Raw genomic sequence first — 16,434 nt, 5'->3', positions numbered from 1 at the left:
CTGTGCAGCAGGGAGCAGATGTGTTGTCTCTGTTGTCTTTATGGTGGCTACTGAAGTCCTTCGTGTTTCAATAAGCCTTTTAAGACGAGCTCTTTCTCAATCTGTATCTGCACTGGAATGGTTTTTAATATGCTTTTATCATTTTATCACTTGTTATTTTATGTCCTGGGCTTCTTTGAGAGGAAGGGAGGGGGTGTACATTTAATTAATAAATGCAATAAACTTGTGGCCCTCCAGACGTTGCCAACATGGTCAATGGTTAGTGATGATGTAAATTGTGTTTTACATAAGTGGTTCGACTCCAGATATGGTTCATCTAGATATTTATCTATGTTATAATATTTTCAGTATATGCACTCACATCACCTGAGCACCAGAATTCAGACCTTTTATGCTGTTCTGATGCATGATTGTAAAACAGAGGACTGTGGGGACAAACATGCTACTAGCTCCATGCCTTGTCACTATTCTGGTTGCCCTACACAAGTTGGAGTCTGGCAGATTGCAATGAGGGGAATCCTGGACCTGTGGAGGCTCCTTGTACGTTTTGAACTCTGGAAAATCAGGGCTCTGAGATGTGCTTCAGATAGTTGCCTTCACACTCATGGAAAGTAACTGGAATGGCAGTGGGGGTGGAGATAGCATGTGCTTCATGTATTTACTCAACCCAGATAGTGAATGCCTGAAGAGGACTAGTGTACCCAATAATGATGCTATTACAGTACATCAGTTCAACTGCCTGGGGAAAAATACGCTGTCTCTAATCACTCATGTAATTTAGGTTTGCAGATTTCCATGGTAATACTGTGAAGGGGAGAGGAAAATACAAAAGGTGCTGGTAAAATTCTTCATTTTTATCCCATATATCATACAACAAGACATTTTGAGAAATAGCTCAGTGATGCTTGACAATGTACTACTATAGAAATAATAGAAGCAGGAGTTCAGTTTGGAGATGTACCCTTATCATTTTTCCTCAGTGTTGTTTGGAGGTCTGTCAGTGACATCCTGTAACCCATTTTGTTACCTTCTCTCTGAAGAATGAGAGAACATGTCTGAGTCTGAATGACAAATTCCAGATATATTATTATTCCTGATGTTTCCTTTCTAGGAAAGGAAGCCTCCCAAGACTATGTACCAAGCAGTTATTAACCAGAAGCTACAGGGCCTGAAGACTCTTTTATAAATAACTATATAAAGAGGTGAGAAACATTCATTGGCGTAATTTACACTGTTCACCCAATTCACCCTTCAAAAGTGCCATTGCACAGAAACTAGCACCTCCGATGTTGGCAACGTCAAACACACGCACCCTTGGCTTCTCCACTTCTGTTTATGTACGGTGGGTCGTGGGCCTGATCTCACAGGTCACGATATGTTTCCCAATAAAAATTGTTCATATACCCAAAGCCTGAAGTGAAAGAATTTTTACTAGAGCTGGCACCATGGAAAGGGTATGGATGTTGACGGTAAACAAATACTACTGCTGGCAGTGTGAAAGGGCAGCTTCTGTGGGATTGCTCCCTCAGGAATGCCAAGTGCTGTGTGGATTATCTATACCAGCAGGGGTTAGGAATTGAGCATTCTGCTGACGAATTGCTTCAGCGCCTCCCCTATTCTGAGCTCACTTTTCCCTTTGCAGCCTTTACACTATGGGACTTCTGTCTCTTAAGTTGATGTGGCTCCATGTTATCATCAAGTCTAAACCAAATTTGAGAATTGTTTTACAGAGGGTTTTTTTAAAAAAAACCACACACAAAAAGCAAAAAAAGGCAGCACCTTATTTTGTCCCCTTTCTGCCGTAGTGTGGTTTGGAATCTACAATTGTCTAATCTTGCATTAAAAAACTATGGCCTTGTTGGCAGCTCTGCAGAGCTGGAGTCTGCCTCGCTAGCTGTATGTAGAAGTTGTGTGACAGAAGAGAAAGGGCTAGGACAGCCTAGTTGCTATTATTATCATTATTTATTAAATTTGTATACCGCCCTATACCCTCAGTGGCCATCACAGCATCCCTAGGAGTGACCTGAAAGCTGTGTAGGAAAGCATGATCTATTACAATTGCAGTCTCTTCTTGCTATGTTCTACCTTAAGAACATCTTATGGTTTTAAAAGAAAACCATAAACAGCTGAGGAAAAAAAGCCCTGGGGATCCTATGGCTATTTTAGGTATGCCCATGATTTAGGCTTCCCTAGGATGTGGGTGTTGCTGTGGAGGGATGCGGGTGGAGCTGTAGGTTAAACCACAGAGCCTAGGGCTTGCCGGTCAGAAGGTCGGCGGTTCGAATCCCCGTGACGGGGTAAGCTCCCGTTGCTCGGTCCCTGCTCCTGCCAACCTAGTAGTTTGAAAGCACGGCAAAAGTGCAAGTAGATAAATAGGTACTGCTCTGGCGGAGTTTCCGTGCACTGCTCTGGTTCCCCAGAAGCGGCTTAGTCATGCTGGCCACATGATCCAGAAGCTGTACGCCGGCTCCCTCGGCTAATAAAGCAAGATGAGCGCCGCAACCCCAGAGTTGGCCACGACTGGGCCTAATGGTCAGGGGTCCCTTTACCTTTACCTAGTGTTACCTCCGTTTCAAAACCATGAAGCATAAGCACAAAATCCTGTTGAAGGTGATGAGCTAAGTAGGGGTGGAGACAAAATTTGATTGCACTTAAAGGTGAACTTATCTAATTCCCACTTTCTGAAACAATGTGCAAATTGAAATACACCCATGTTTTTGAAATTTGAACTTCTCCGAATTTTGCAATGCAGTTCTCTAGCCAAGTGAAGTGTACAAAAATGCATTCACCAAACTGTGCATATAAGTGCATATATTAATGAGAGCAACATACAAAATGCTTTATATTTAGGAAAGCCGCTTTGCAAAATTGTGTGCATAAAGCGAAACTACATACCCAAAAGTGTCTGTTAGACGAAATCCACACTAAAATGCTGCTGAGTTCTCATGAGCACTTTTTTTTTGCACACTGATATGGAAATGTGGAGGACTGAGTTTAAAATTGGGAGTGGGGGAATGAGAATTGCTGCCTCTTTTATCTCTTCCTGTGGCTAATGACATCATCCAAATGAAGCACCTTTTTAATGTGGCAGGGGATTCATTTCATGAAGAGTGAGCTGAACCATTTTTTGAGACCCCTCAGGGACTGAAGGGCACTGTCCAAGATTTTCATGGACTCTCTGGATACAGGATAGGCCTCGCTTGAACATAAATGTGTCATCAGCCGTGCCTCCTTCTGCAATTCTTGCACCTTTTCCTTTCCTGGTCCCATCAGGAATAGGCGACTGGGCTGCAAATTGGGCATGTTCCCCTCAAAGTAGAAAACAGTTGCTAGATGGAAAGATGGAAGTTCAAGGATGCAGAGTGTAAAATGAGATATGCCTGGGAAAAATTATGCTGAATGAATCTAAAAAGCACATGACTTGGCCTAAGGAATGGGAGATTATCCATTCACTGTCATGAAGATAAACATGTCACAGACGGTCCTTTGGACCATCTGGGGACACCTGATCTGCCAATAAAAGAGATTGACAGGAGCCTGCTGGGCTTCATTAATGCCCAAGGCGGAAAACTGTTTGCTGCCCATTATCTTCGCTTCAAAGGCATGGATTTGCACCAGTCAAAAATGGACAACAAAAAGGAGACCAACATTATTCTCCTGTTTTGTCTTTCTCATGGGTTGATTTATACCTCCTAGCCTATTAATCAACTTGGACATCTTAAGCATCCACCACAGCCTCCACACATTTACTGAAGCCACCTGTACTTTGTAGCCTGCCAAATAAATAATTACTTTTCTAGTACCTGTTCCATCCTAATTTCTACTCTGCTTCATATCTATATTGCTGTCAGATCCCTGCACACTACTTAATTTTCTGTCTTTTTCTGTGTCCCTAGGGATTAATCTTGCGGTCAGGATGTTGTTCAGGCCAACAGAGTAGGTTGCAAATTAGTTCATCCAGGTTGTGTTTAAGATTGGTTTTCTTTATTTTATTATTATTAAATTGGACAGGCCTGAGTCAATTGCTTCCACTGGCAAAAGGCCAAGCTACATGTACATACCAGATAGCCTTTACTCTTAATCGCTGTCTCCTGGCAAGCTCCAAAAGGTGAAGCAGCTTCTCTTCCTATCAGTCTAAGATTTCTTAGACCACAGTAGTAGGGAAAGTGTTTCTTTACATTCACACATGGGAGCAGATTCTGCAGTCAGGTTTGGGCTAGATTAGAATAAAATGCTTCCTGGAAGAATCCCAGTAGACAATCATTTCCTGTTACGTTGTGGTCTTTCTTTCTCCCTCCCAGCTATAAACAGCCATACATAACATGTTTTGTAAGGAATACTGCATTTTTTTTATTTTTGACAACTGGAGCAGTTAAGAAATCATTTGTTTATTTATTACTTGGGGGGGGGGGAAGCAGAGAATAAATATGAAATAAAATGTAATACTGTGTTGCCTGGATGTGGTTTTCTAAGTACTTCAGCTCATACCTGATCTACTTATGGAGAAGAATGAAAGTGGTCCAGTTATTAAAAGGTGGCAGACTGGACTGAACTATTCTAGGTTGCAAGAGGAGTCGCAATTTTTATAACGTTTTCCCATGTTGTTGTTGTTTTAAAATCCTTACAAATAAAATACAACAGGGAGATACTAGCCCATTTTACTTCTTGCTCTGCTAGTTTATTCGTTGTGGGGAGGCTTTTATATTTAAAAGGTTGAATTCACCAGCAGTCTGAAATGATATGTCAGCTCAGGATTCTTAGGCCACTGATTGTCTTCCAGTGGTCAGTTCAGAGTACCTGTTTAGCTATACAGGTGACTCCCCACTTACCGTATTTTTCGCTCCATAAGATGCACCTGACCATACGACGCAACTAATTTTTAGAGGGGGAATGCAAGAAAAATATATTCTTTAAAGGGAGCGCTGAACAGAGCCTGTATGCATCCCAGGCTCTGCTCAGTGCTCCCTTTCATGAGCTGCGTGGAGCGTGTGTGCGGCGCTTGCAAGCTTTTCCCCGAGGAGGGAGAAGAGCAGCCTGTCACTGATGGGCTGCCCTTTTCCCTCCTGGGGAAAAGCCCCCAAGAGCCACACACACACTCCACACACTCCACACACTTTAAAAGAAGCACGGCTCTTGGGGGCTTTTCCAGGAGGTGGGGGAAGGGACAGAGGGGGCTAAGCCAGAAGCTAGAACAGCAAGAAGGAGCGCTGCGCAGCGATCCCTCTCACTGTTCTGGCTTCTGGGATAGCCGCTCAGCCAGCATTCACTCCATAAGACGCACAGACATTTTCCCTGACTTTTTAGGAGGGAAAAAGTGCATCTTATAAAGCAAAAAATACGTTCCAGACCCCCATGCACTTAAGTAAAATGTGTGTAAGTGGGGAGCCCGCTGCAGTACATTCAGCTTCTCACCCAACAGCTGTTGAGCAGGGTAGCATGGCAGCAGCGAGAGCTCTCATGCCCTTTAAATGTGAACTAAATCGTATTTCTCACCCATCCCTAGTCATGGCCGCCTTTCTCTCTCTCTGGAATTTGTATTGTTGTACTGTGATGACTGCTTACATAGTTATGACAATGCCTGTTGGGACAAATAATAGTAAACTATGCCAAGTGTAAAAGATTAAGAGCCAATTCATACAGCCATTAGACATGAGATTACAAAATACTGGTTTTGCCTGTGGCTCAGATGCTGCCTGGTATACATGATTAAACTTTCACATCACCATTTTAGATATCTTTTGAGGGTTTGCTGTGGTGTTCAAGACATTTAAGTGGGATGCGGGTGGCACTGTGGTCTAAACCACTGAGCCCCTTGGGCTTGCTGATCATAAGGTTGGCGGTTCGAATCCCTGTCACGGGGTGAGCTCCCGTTGCTCTGTCCCAGCTTCTGCCAACCTAGCAGTTCGAAAGCATGCCAGTACAAGTAGATAAATAGGTACCGCTTCAACTGGAAGGTAAACGGTGTTTCCGTGTGCTCTGGTTTCCATCACTGTGTTCCATTGAGCCAGAAGCAGTTTAGTCATGCTGGCCACATGACTCAGAAAGCTGTCTGCAGACAAACACCGGCTCCCTCAGCCTGAAAGCAAGATGAGCGCCACAACCCCATAGTCACATTTGACTGGACTTAACTATCCAGGGGTCCTTTACCTACCTTTCAAGACATTTAATCCTACACATAGATGGGTCACACACTTCAGCTACATTTCATAGTTTCTGACAAAAGCGGATGAGAAAGGGATTGCAGTTGCCTCAGATCAGCAGAGACTTGTCATAAACAACGAGTGTGAGCATGCCTTTCATTAATAGTTTCTTCCCTCATGGGGCAAGATCTTTCTTTATTCTCTGAGTGCCTTAGAGGAGCAGACTATACATTTAGCCTTCCAGTAGCCTCATAGATGAAAAGAGACAACATCATTCTCCAACTTTTCCTTTTTCATTCCAGCTCCTTTGGACATTTCCAAGCAAAGGAACACGGCATTGCCTCGGGGACATCAGCAAGATCAGCTGATGATGACAATTTGAGATGTGGGCTGTGTCTGACCAGGCTTTCTGTCACCAAGGTAATCTGCTACCGGTATCCAACAGCTTCATTCAGCAGCCTTGTAAATGTTCTCAGATCGCCTGTCCACCCCTGTGCTATGCTGCAGCTCCTGCTGGGGCCCTGAGGCAAATGGACGAGACGAGAGATCGTGTGGTAGTCAAGTTGTAAAACGAGATAAGATTTCACAAAGCAAATGAAATCAGTTACTGTCAAATGTGCTGCTAGGAGTATGTTTCAACATTCGGTGCACATAGCTGAGTGTGATCTGAAGAGAATCCAGAGTATCGTGCACATGGCTGATAGCTAGCTTCTTTAATGCAGAACAGATCTTCTCATTCATGGTGGTTTATAGAGATAAACAGCTCTTGCTCTCTTCTCCCAAACCTTTCTACTAATCTCTTACAAGGAACAACAGAGGGTGAAATCTACCTGTTCTCCCACTGTTCCGTTAATAGCCCAGTGCTCTCTGGATCAAAGTGTACTTAAACTAAGAGAGAGAAATCAGAATCTGAAGCTCTGTGCTAATGGGGAATCTATGACTTTACAGCAAAGTTGATCAGTTGTTCCCTTCTTGGGCTAATTTGAGCTCAGCTCTATGATCTGTGGATTGCAAATTCAAGCCAGCCTCTTATTCAGAAGTAATTCCTACCCTATTACACCTTTATGGTGCAAGTCCATCCCTTCCAGTATCTTTTTTGCCTTTCAAATGCATGGAGAGTAATAGCGATACCAAGCCACTTCTCTGAGGGTGCCTCCTGTATTTTTCAGGTGGGATTCACACACATCTTGGTACTTTAGGTTTGTGCAGTTAAAGGAGATTAATGTTCGATAAACAAATAGTAGTGTTGTACAACTCACTGTCCAGGACTAACAAAGATCACTTTAATAATACATAAAAATGATGATGGGGATTCAGTTTACATTTAACGGTGAACCTAACCAATTCACACTTTCCAAATCAATATGCAAATAAAAACACAGCCATCCTTCAAAATTTGCACTTTTCCAAATTTTGCACTACAATTCTGCAATGAAAAGATGCTTACAAAATTGCATTTGTTAGGGTAAAATGTGCATAAAATGCATTCATTAGTGAAAATGGCATACAAAAATGCATTATATTAGCGGAAATTGCTCTGCAAAAAATGTGTTTGGGGCAAAACTGCATACAAAAATGTGTGTATTGTGAGAAATTTATACCACAATTCTAATGAATTTTCATGAAGACTTAAAAAAATAATAATCACAAATTGATGTGAAAATGTGGGGAACTGAACTTAAGATCGAAAAACTGAGAAATGGAAAGAAACTAAAATGGAGAGAATTCCCATTCGCTGCTTGCAAAGTACTTTGTCCCTTACCCTCAAATAATAGAGAAGGAACACTGAAATTTAGCAGATTCCATAAATCCTGGTTCTGTGCAGAGTTTCAGCATTGTGCTTTTATGGACTGCAATAACAAACACATTTCCAGCTCCAACAAGCAGGAAAAGATGTCAAGGGTGGTGCTGAATGATAACTCCATTCGGAACCATTGCATCATATCATAGCAGTGATGCTACTTTGACTGGAGTCCAAGGTGTCTGCAGCCTGGAGCGATTGCTCACTGTCCAGCCTCAGACAAACATTCCAGGGGAATCTAATGCCTGTACCTGGCATGGCTCCTCCCGTGCCATAAATGGTTACATTACATTCAAGCTGGCATTAAAGAGCAGGGCTGAAACCTCATCCATCCAAGACCCAAATTGGCTTAGCTTGTGTGCAGGATATCAGAGATCGCTAAGCCATCTTGAAGTCTATTTACTTTCAGACAAAGGCTAGAGAACAAGCTCCCTGCTTCCTTGAAACTTACCTGTAGGCATTCTGTGGTTTCTTTGATATGTAATGTAACAAAAGGCAATTCTAATTGTGTTGGAAATGAGGGTATGGGTTCTTCTGGCACTAACTGTGGTTGTTGGTGCCACCTCTGGACAGGGGCAGGGGATCCCATAGACCTGGCACAGAATCAGAGCAATGCTGTGGTGTGCCCCTCTAGCTCAGAAATCTAGAGGCAACCCCCTCTCCCCAATGCATTGTGAATGTGTGCCTAATTACTGTAGTGTTTTTGCCTTTTGACACGCTTAGAAAAAGTATGTGATGTCATTGGTGCAAAAAAAAAAAGAGTCATTTGTGCTCAAAGAAAATGCTAAATTAAAACCAGGATATCCGCAGTTATTGGATATCCCTGCTATTGGCTATTAGAACAATCTCCTGCATGTTCAGGTGTGAGAACCGTTTAAGAACAGCACTGCATACCAGGTAAGGTGATATGGTGTTCTGTGTGAAGGATCTGAAGCAAGACTTAAGAAACATACTTTTTGCTTTCCTGCTTCCCACCGCTGCCACCACCTCCTTAGCCGGCCCAGCCTTTGTTATCCAAGAATACTGTTACAGAACTCATTTTGTAAACTGAGTACAGGAAACTGACATACGAAAGCTTTTGGGGTTTCAAAGTCACTCTTTTGCTTCTCACAGTTAAACCATCTGGTGACGGAAGAACTGGTAAGCCATGGAATTCCAGCTGTGGGCATTTCGGTAAGGGCACCTGTTGTTTCTCCTTTCTTAGGTTATTCTGTTTTTCTACAGCAAGAGTGGGCAAAAAATAACAATAAAATGGTCCAGAGATGAATTCTCTCAGTCTAACCTGTTGAGAGGTGCATCCCCTTTTGGAGACAGAGATAAAAGGGTTTGAAATTAATTAATTAATCTGGAATAAATACTGCCCTGCTTCAGTTTTAACGATAGCTACCTCCTATTAGAATTCCCAACCTTGTGCATGCCTACACTTCTGGGTTTGGTGAGGTTTCTCTTGAGTAAGTATGCAGATATATTTAGTACAATAGACAAATACAGCTACTATTCTGAAAAAGAAGCGGAAGCAGTTCCTTTCTGACTTTCATGTGCCACACGCGCCCACACACGACAGAAGTCTACCAATTTGTTCTTGAACAACAGGGCAAAGAACATATTGGGTGCTATCCAACTAACTCGTTCTGTCAGTGTAAGTATTTCCACTTGTGCAATGGAACTTCCTGCCTCACCCCCTCCCCTGGTACTCCCTGACTCTTTTCTAGAAGGTTCCCCAAACCTCTGGAGCTGATTTGGTGGGGGTGCACAAGGGGGGAGAGAGGGGAAAGTTGTGTTGTGCAAGTGGAAACCCTTGTGCAGATGGAACAAGTTCATTGGATACAGCCCAGCTTCCCCAAGCCATACAGTCAAGAAAAAAGTAACAAAAATCTAATCATTTTTATCCAATAAAATACTGTTACTTAGAAACTGGGAGGGAATATTTCTAAAAGACGAGAGAGAGAGAGAGAGAGAGAGAGAGAGAGAGAGAGAGAGAGAGAAAATGATTAAAAAGGGATTGAACTCCAATGAGATGGCAGCTTTAGGCAGCTCCAGTTCCCGGGACCTCATAAAATGAGGTTGAGATTGAGTAGAAGAAAAGAATGGCAAGGACATTTGAGTGGATGGGAGGAATTGGGAAGTTGTCCTAGACTGAGGAGTGTTTATGGTCATGTACAGGTCTGCTGTACATCAACTGTTGACTTTTCACAATGCATGTTGAATCTATTAAAGAACTTAATTGAATGTAATCATTTTTAACTCATTAATTAATTAAATTTAAATATATTTGTATCTTACTGATATCTATATACTTGTCTTTTGAGATATCCATGTGTTAAGACAATTTACAATTTAATAAACAAGTGCTACCAGTCAGGAATGTGGCCCCCCAGAGCACAGCTCTGGTCAGCCTCAGTAATTGAGCTAAGCAAGCAAGGGGCCGACTCTGCAGAGGAAAGCTGTTTTTCAGAGTTTAGAGAGGACAGCCCAGCTCCCCTCATTCCCAGGAAAGAAGCTGTTAGCTCCCAAGGAGAGGAAGAGTTGGAAGTTGGCCCGAGCATTGCCAGGCAACTAGCAGATAAGCCAGAGTCTGAGGCTGTGTCTTCTGGGAGTGGGGAGGAGACGGGCCAGTCATACAGTCCCCATACTAGGAGGCTGGAGAAGCTCAGAGAACAACGTAAGGAAAGGAGAGGAAAGGCGGGATTTTGGCATTCTTCCTGTTGTGGGGGGGGGGGGACAATGAGTCAGACTGAGCAACTACTGTTAATGAGAGCACACGGGAGGCTGTGCTCTGGATGTGTTTTTTCTTGTAAATAAACTTGCATAAAACTGACAGAGAGTTGTTACTGCTTATCAGACTGCTTGCCTGCCAGAGATCATTACAGCACCATTCAGTGTTAGAAAGTAAGGGAATTTATTTTTAAAAAATCCATTTTCATGCCCTGTTATGGAAACATACAGGAATCAAAGCAGTCCCAAAAGCAAAGAGTAAGATATAACGTACCATGAGCTGGTGTCAGTTAATGCCTGCAGCCAGCTGCCCCCCTACCCTTCATTCCAAATTCTCTGGACAGTTGAAGAACCTATGGAGCAAATATCAAGGACTTGGGGACAGGAGGAGAAAAGAGAAACCAGAATTTCTGTGGCATAAGCCAATGTCTGTTACACAAGCCATTGCGTACCACCCCAAAGTGCATGTAGCCTTAATTAGCAACTTTTTATATTCCTTGATTCATAAGTAGTCAGCAGTATTGGCATTGCAAAATGACTTTTCCATTACATTTGTAACAGTTTGATGGAAGTCTTATTGTTAGATGCAGTTAATCTAATCGTTGTATTATATATTGATTGGCACCTGAAGTGCTGGATCATAGGAAACAGCTTGGGGGGAAATGGCTGTCTTGAATGACAGAGACAAGCAGCATTGTTTGCCTTTGTTGTCTTTCTCCCACAGCCTTTTGGAACCTGGAAAACATCATGCAAGAATGTCATCCAGGCTGGTTTCGATACAGTGAAGGATGTTTTAGACTCGGGCTATGTCCCAGTTTTACATGGTGATTGTGCTCTGGACTCGGAGCAGCACTGCTGCATCTTATCTGGAGATAAAATCATTGAGGTGAGAGATGAGTTCAATTTCATGCATACCAAGATGTAAATAGCACTGTGTTTATCCTTAGTAGGTCATTCCCATCTTTGTCAGGTAGTTCAGCTGACAGCTAGGGATGGGGAAGACATTTGATTCAATTTGCTTCTAATGGTGAACCTATCACTTTCCAAAACCATATGCAAACCGAAACACAGCCATCCTCTGAAATTTGTGCTTCTCTGAATTTTGCACTGCAGTTCTCCAGCCAAGGAATGTGTACAAAAATGCATTGCTAAGGCAACATATGCCCAAAAGCCCATATTTGTGAAAATAACATACAAATGCATTGCCTTGGGGGAATAAAAATGTGCATAGTATGCAAAATTACATATAAATTTATTATGGCATAAGCTTCTGTGGACTATGGTCCACTGCACTAAATGCAGCAAACTGTGGTCCTCCAAAACCTATGCCACAATACATTGGTTAGTCTTTAATGTGCTATAAGTCTCTTTCTTGTTTTCATTAACAAGCATCCCTAAACTGATCATTTACATTCTACAAGTTGTATATAATTTTCCATGTCACTTTTGTAACTGTGCATAAATATTTTGTATAAACATCAGCAAATAGTTTTTAAAAAATTATTGCCTAAGCTGCAGGGAGGTTTTGCTGTTATTATTCTCTCTCTTCCTCTGAAGTAAACAAATTCTCATAATACATTTTCTGCATTTTCAGATACAAGGTTAATATAAGAGGTGGCCCTCAGATTTTAAGTTGCACAATTAAAACAGAACCATAGTTCCATGGTAGATCAGATGCTTTGAATACAGAAGGTCCCTGGATTCCTCTCTGTCATCTGAGGACTGAGAAAGGCCACTTTTTGAGTTACTGAGAGATTCTGCCAGTGAGAGCAGGATCCAACTGAGCTAGATAGACCTGACTCAACATAAAGCAGATTTACATGGTTCTGTTCAATTTTTCCTCTTGCAGGTTCTCGCTAAGAAATTCTCTCCTAGGCGAGTTGTGTTTCTCACAGATGTCAGTGGAATTTACAGCTGTCCACCTGATACCCCAGGTACAGAATATACATGTATAAAATAGGACAATTTATTTTGCACAGGTGTGAAGTATTGGCAGGAGGGGTAAATCTAGCCAGTATCCAGACCAGCATGAAGAACTAGTCAATTTGTAATAAGCATAACCATAATTATTCATGCAGTCTTGTCTTGACGTATTTATGTTCTGCATATATCTTTCAGCAGATTTGACATGCTCTTTCCAAGCATAGGCATCTAGAAGGGCTATGAGAAAGAGGGTATTTTCTGTGGTGTTTTGAAAGGGCAGTGGGAGTATTAAAGCAGAATCCAGGAAACATATATAATAGGCACCATATTTGCACATGTCTTTAGACAGATGTGTGACTTGAGAGAGTACAATCATGCCCTTATAGAGTAACAAGATGGTACCTTAAGTGATGTGCAGAGTCATTAAAGAAAGCTGGGGGGGGCGCAGTTTGGACCTCCAAATTTCTGTGTGATCTTCCTAACCATTATGTCATCTAGGCTTCCTCCTTTGGCACAGGGAAATGACACATGGATTAAACTAACTGTTTCCATGTTGCAGTGTCTTTATGCTTTGGGGTTGACTTTTTCATGTTGTGTTTTGAGACATATATCCTTCTGGTAGCAATTCTGAACCATGTGTTTATTTTGGAACAGGCGCTAGGCTTGTGGATTCTATTGTCGTCGGCCCTGATGGAAATATGGAGCCACCTGTGCTCAGCTCTGTGCTGCCACATGATACTACTGGAGGTGTGTCCTTGAAGCTGCAAACTGCTGTAAATATCGTTTCCCAGAGTCACGGAACCATTCCAGTTCTGATCTGCAAACTGGACAGCGAAGCGGCTGAAAGGGCTTGTTTGACTGGGGAGCTGAAGCAAGGCGAGGGCACAACATTTTCCTTCGCAAAATCGTGAAGACATCTCTGCATGAGCCTTAAATGAGGTGGAAGAAGAATTTAACTGAGGTGCTACCATTGGACTTCAGGATCTATTTGTTGTACTTGTCATCGTCGATGCCAGATACCTTAAATTTAATCTGTGGTCCACTGATAATGTATTAGCATTGAATGATGGCACCATCTTCTACTATGGCGAAATATTGTTTTCCGCCTCAGTGACCTCAGTGTTCAATATAGTTTACAACTATGTGACTACACAAGCCTCGGTGGACTTAGGTTACACTCAGAAATTGTATTCACTGTGTTAGCTTAAGCCATTTCTGACATTCCTTTCACACTTCAGTACAATACTGCAATACTGCCGGGTTGCACTCACTCTTATTCACAGCAGAAGGTACTACAGTGTGAAAGGGATGTTAGAAATTGGGGTTGCTGCCTCCCCTCAACAGCTGTTGAGGGGAGGGGCAATCCTGGGGAGTGTGATGCTCCACAAGCGACTTTCCGAAAGGATCCAATGCACAGCCCCACACAAAACTCCCACGATTTTCTGGATTTCCAGGACAGCAAGCGAATTTTTAAAAATAGCAAATATCACAGAAACAAGTGCTGAACTTGCTCTAGATTTTCCTGGTTTTCTGGAAGTGGCTTTTACATCATGTTGAAAGCTCAGGTATAATGTGGAAAGTAACAGGGGAACGTCAGGAAAAACAGAATGAACTGGCCTGTGAATGCAGCCTTAGAGATGGAGATCCCTTGTTGATTTGTTATCCCATATCCAAATAAACTCTCCTTTCTACTCTCCATTCCAGATTGATGCCAGGGAGTTCATCAAAATAAAAAGCCAATTTATATATATAGCGTACTATAATAAAGATAAAAATTGGCTGCATAATAACAGTACCAAATAGCCAAAATAGGAATAAAAAACATATTAACATTGAAAACAGATTAAGATAATGATGGTGTTTAGTCACAACAATAATAATTAGTAGTCACATTTATATTCCACCCTTCAAGGATGCAAGAGAGCATTCACGGTAATTATCCTGTTTTCACCTCATGAGTATCGTGTGAAGTAGTTTAGGCTGAGAAGGAAAGGAAGAATGTCTTTGTCTTGGCCAGGATCACCCAGTGAGGTTCCTGGCCATGCAAGGATTCAAGCACAAGTTTCTCTGGTCCGTGTCCAACACTCTTGCTTCCACTACACCATACTGGAAGGACCTTAGCTGCGTGAGGAGCCTGAACTCAGATTACGGTTTCTACCAAAAGCATTAATGCTCTAATCAGCACAGTACATAAGCAAAGCAAGAGTCAAAGGCACAACAGGGGCAAGGCTGAGACATTGATCTAACAGTTGATATGCCCCTGGAACCCTGTTATATAAATTATTGTTATTATTAGGGAAGTTTTTAATGTCTGATGCTGTATTGTTTTTAATATTTGGTTGGAAGCCGCCCAGAGTGGCTGGGGAAACCCAGCCAGATGGGCGGGGTATAAACAATAAATTATTATTATAAATTATTATTATAAATTATTATTATTATTATTATTATGGAATGGAGCAGGTATAGCGTTAGCACAGCCAGCAGGGTGCATATTTTGTCTGAGGAAGCAAACAGGAACTCCTTCTTATGTGTCTGTGTTGTCTGTTCATGCCAGCAGTGGTGTCTCCCATGTCCTAGATGGCAGAGGAGGAGAGAGGACCAGCTTGGAATTGGCCTTGATAGCTAATGTTTCCTTTAGAGTTGAAGGCTTACCTGTGGGAGATTCCGGCTACACAGGAGGCAGTGTTGTGGCTAGGGGTTGGACTGGTATGGGTTGATGAAATAACAGCCCACTTGGTTCCACCCTGGGGTCAGAGTCCTCACCTGCCTCATTCTCCCCGGTTCCTGAGATCAAGAAGCAGTTTTTCATCTATGTTTGAATAAAAATGGTTCAAGACAGCAGACTGCATCTATCAAAATTATACTGATTTTTAACCTCCCCCCCCCCCAATTCATGGTGGTACCTGAGATCAAGCAGCAGATTTTCATGTACGTTTGGATAAACCTGGACAGTCTTTTGAATCAAGATGGTGGATTGTGACTTTCAGGACTGCATTGATTAACCACTGGTTTCAAAATTGCACTGACCCATTTGTTTCTTAGAATTCCTGAGCAATGCAGTCAAGGCTGCTAATACAATATATGTATATAGGGTTCTGCTTTAATAAATAAAATAAAAAATACTGTAAACCTTTTGGTTCAAAAATGTGGGATATCAATATTTTAACAGACAAATAGAATAATAAGTTGGAAGTGAAGTTAGGCATATTTTCAGTCTGAAAGGTGGGACTTGGGTTTGCAACCAGAAAGTATGGGCCGGTGAACAGCCCTGAGATATTTAATGAAGGGCAGTATATAAATCTTATATCTATGTGCTTTCGTAGATTTTCACGGGTACAGGAATGCAGGTTTTGGTGTCCTCGGGTGTCTTCCCGTGTAAAAGTTGGGGTGTCTAGGCGACGTTTCGACGAGGTCTCACTCGTCATCTTCAGGCTGGTGCTTTCGGCTTCTTGTTACTGGAACAGAGCGGGATCTCAATGTTTGAGTTCCTATAAATACTGTAGAGGGGGTGTGGTGTCTAGCCTCCAATGTTCTGGGCAGAGAGGAAGTTCCCAGGCTAGTGTGTGGCACACTAGCCTGGGAACTTCCTCTCTGCCCAGAACATTGGAGGCTAGACACCACACCCCCTCTACAGTATTTATAGGAACTCAAACATTGAGATCCCGCTCTGTTCCAGTAACAAGAAGCCGAAAGCACCAGCCTGAAGATGACGAGTGAGACCTCGTCGAAACGTCGCCTAGACACCCCAACTTTTACACGGGAAGACACCCGAGGACACCAAAACCTGCATCTTATATCTATATCTATATATCTATATCTATATTTATATCTACACACACACACACACACACACAC

At 42.3% G+C, this 16,434-nt stretch overlaps 1 protein-coding gene across 1 annotated transcript; it reads left to right on the top strand.

The window, feature by feature from the left end:
* Positions 1-248: 248 nt before the first annotated feature.
* Positions 249-13,628, top strand: LOC310847719 (uncharacterized protein; the record flags this gene model as incomplete). Its single annotated transcript, XM_083745780.1, has 7 exons — positions 249-258; positions 1,157-1,202; positions 6,443-6,560; positions 9,055-9,114; positions 11,381-11,542; positions 12,506-12,590; positions 13,234-13,628. 7 exons carry the CDS (start codon positions 249-251, stop codon positions 13,488-13,490), a joined length of 738 nt encoding a protein of 245 aa, XP_083601906.1. The 3' UTR covers positions 13,491-13,628.
* Between the last annotated feature and the right edge of the window lie 2,806 nt (positions 13,629-16,434).

Source organism: Podarcis gaigeae (genome assembly GCF_964106915.1).
Source record: "Podarcis gaigeae genome assembly, chromosome: 6".
Classification (NCBI taxonomy): Eukaryota; Metazoa; Chordata; class Lepidosauria; order Squamata; family Lacertidae; genus Podarcis; species Podarcis gaigeae.
Note: the sequence above shows the minus strand (reverse complement) of the source record. Positions and strands in the feature narration are given on the sequence as shown.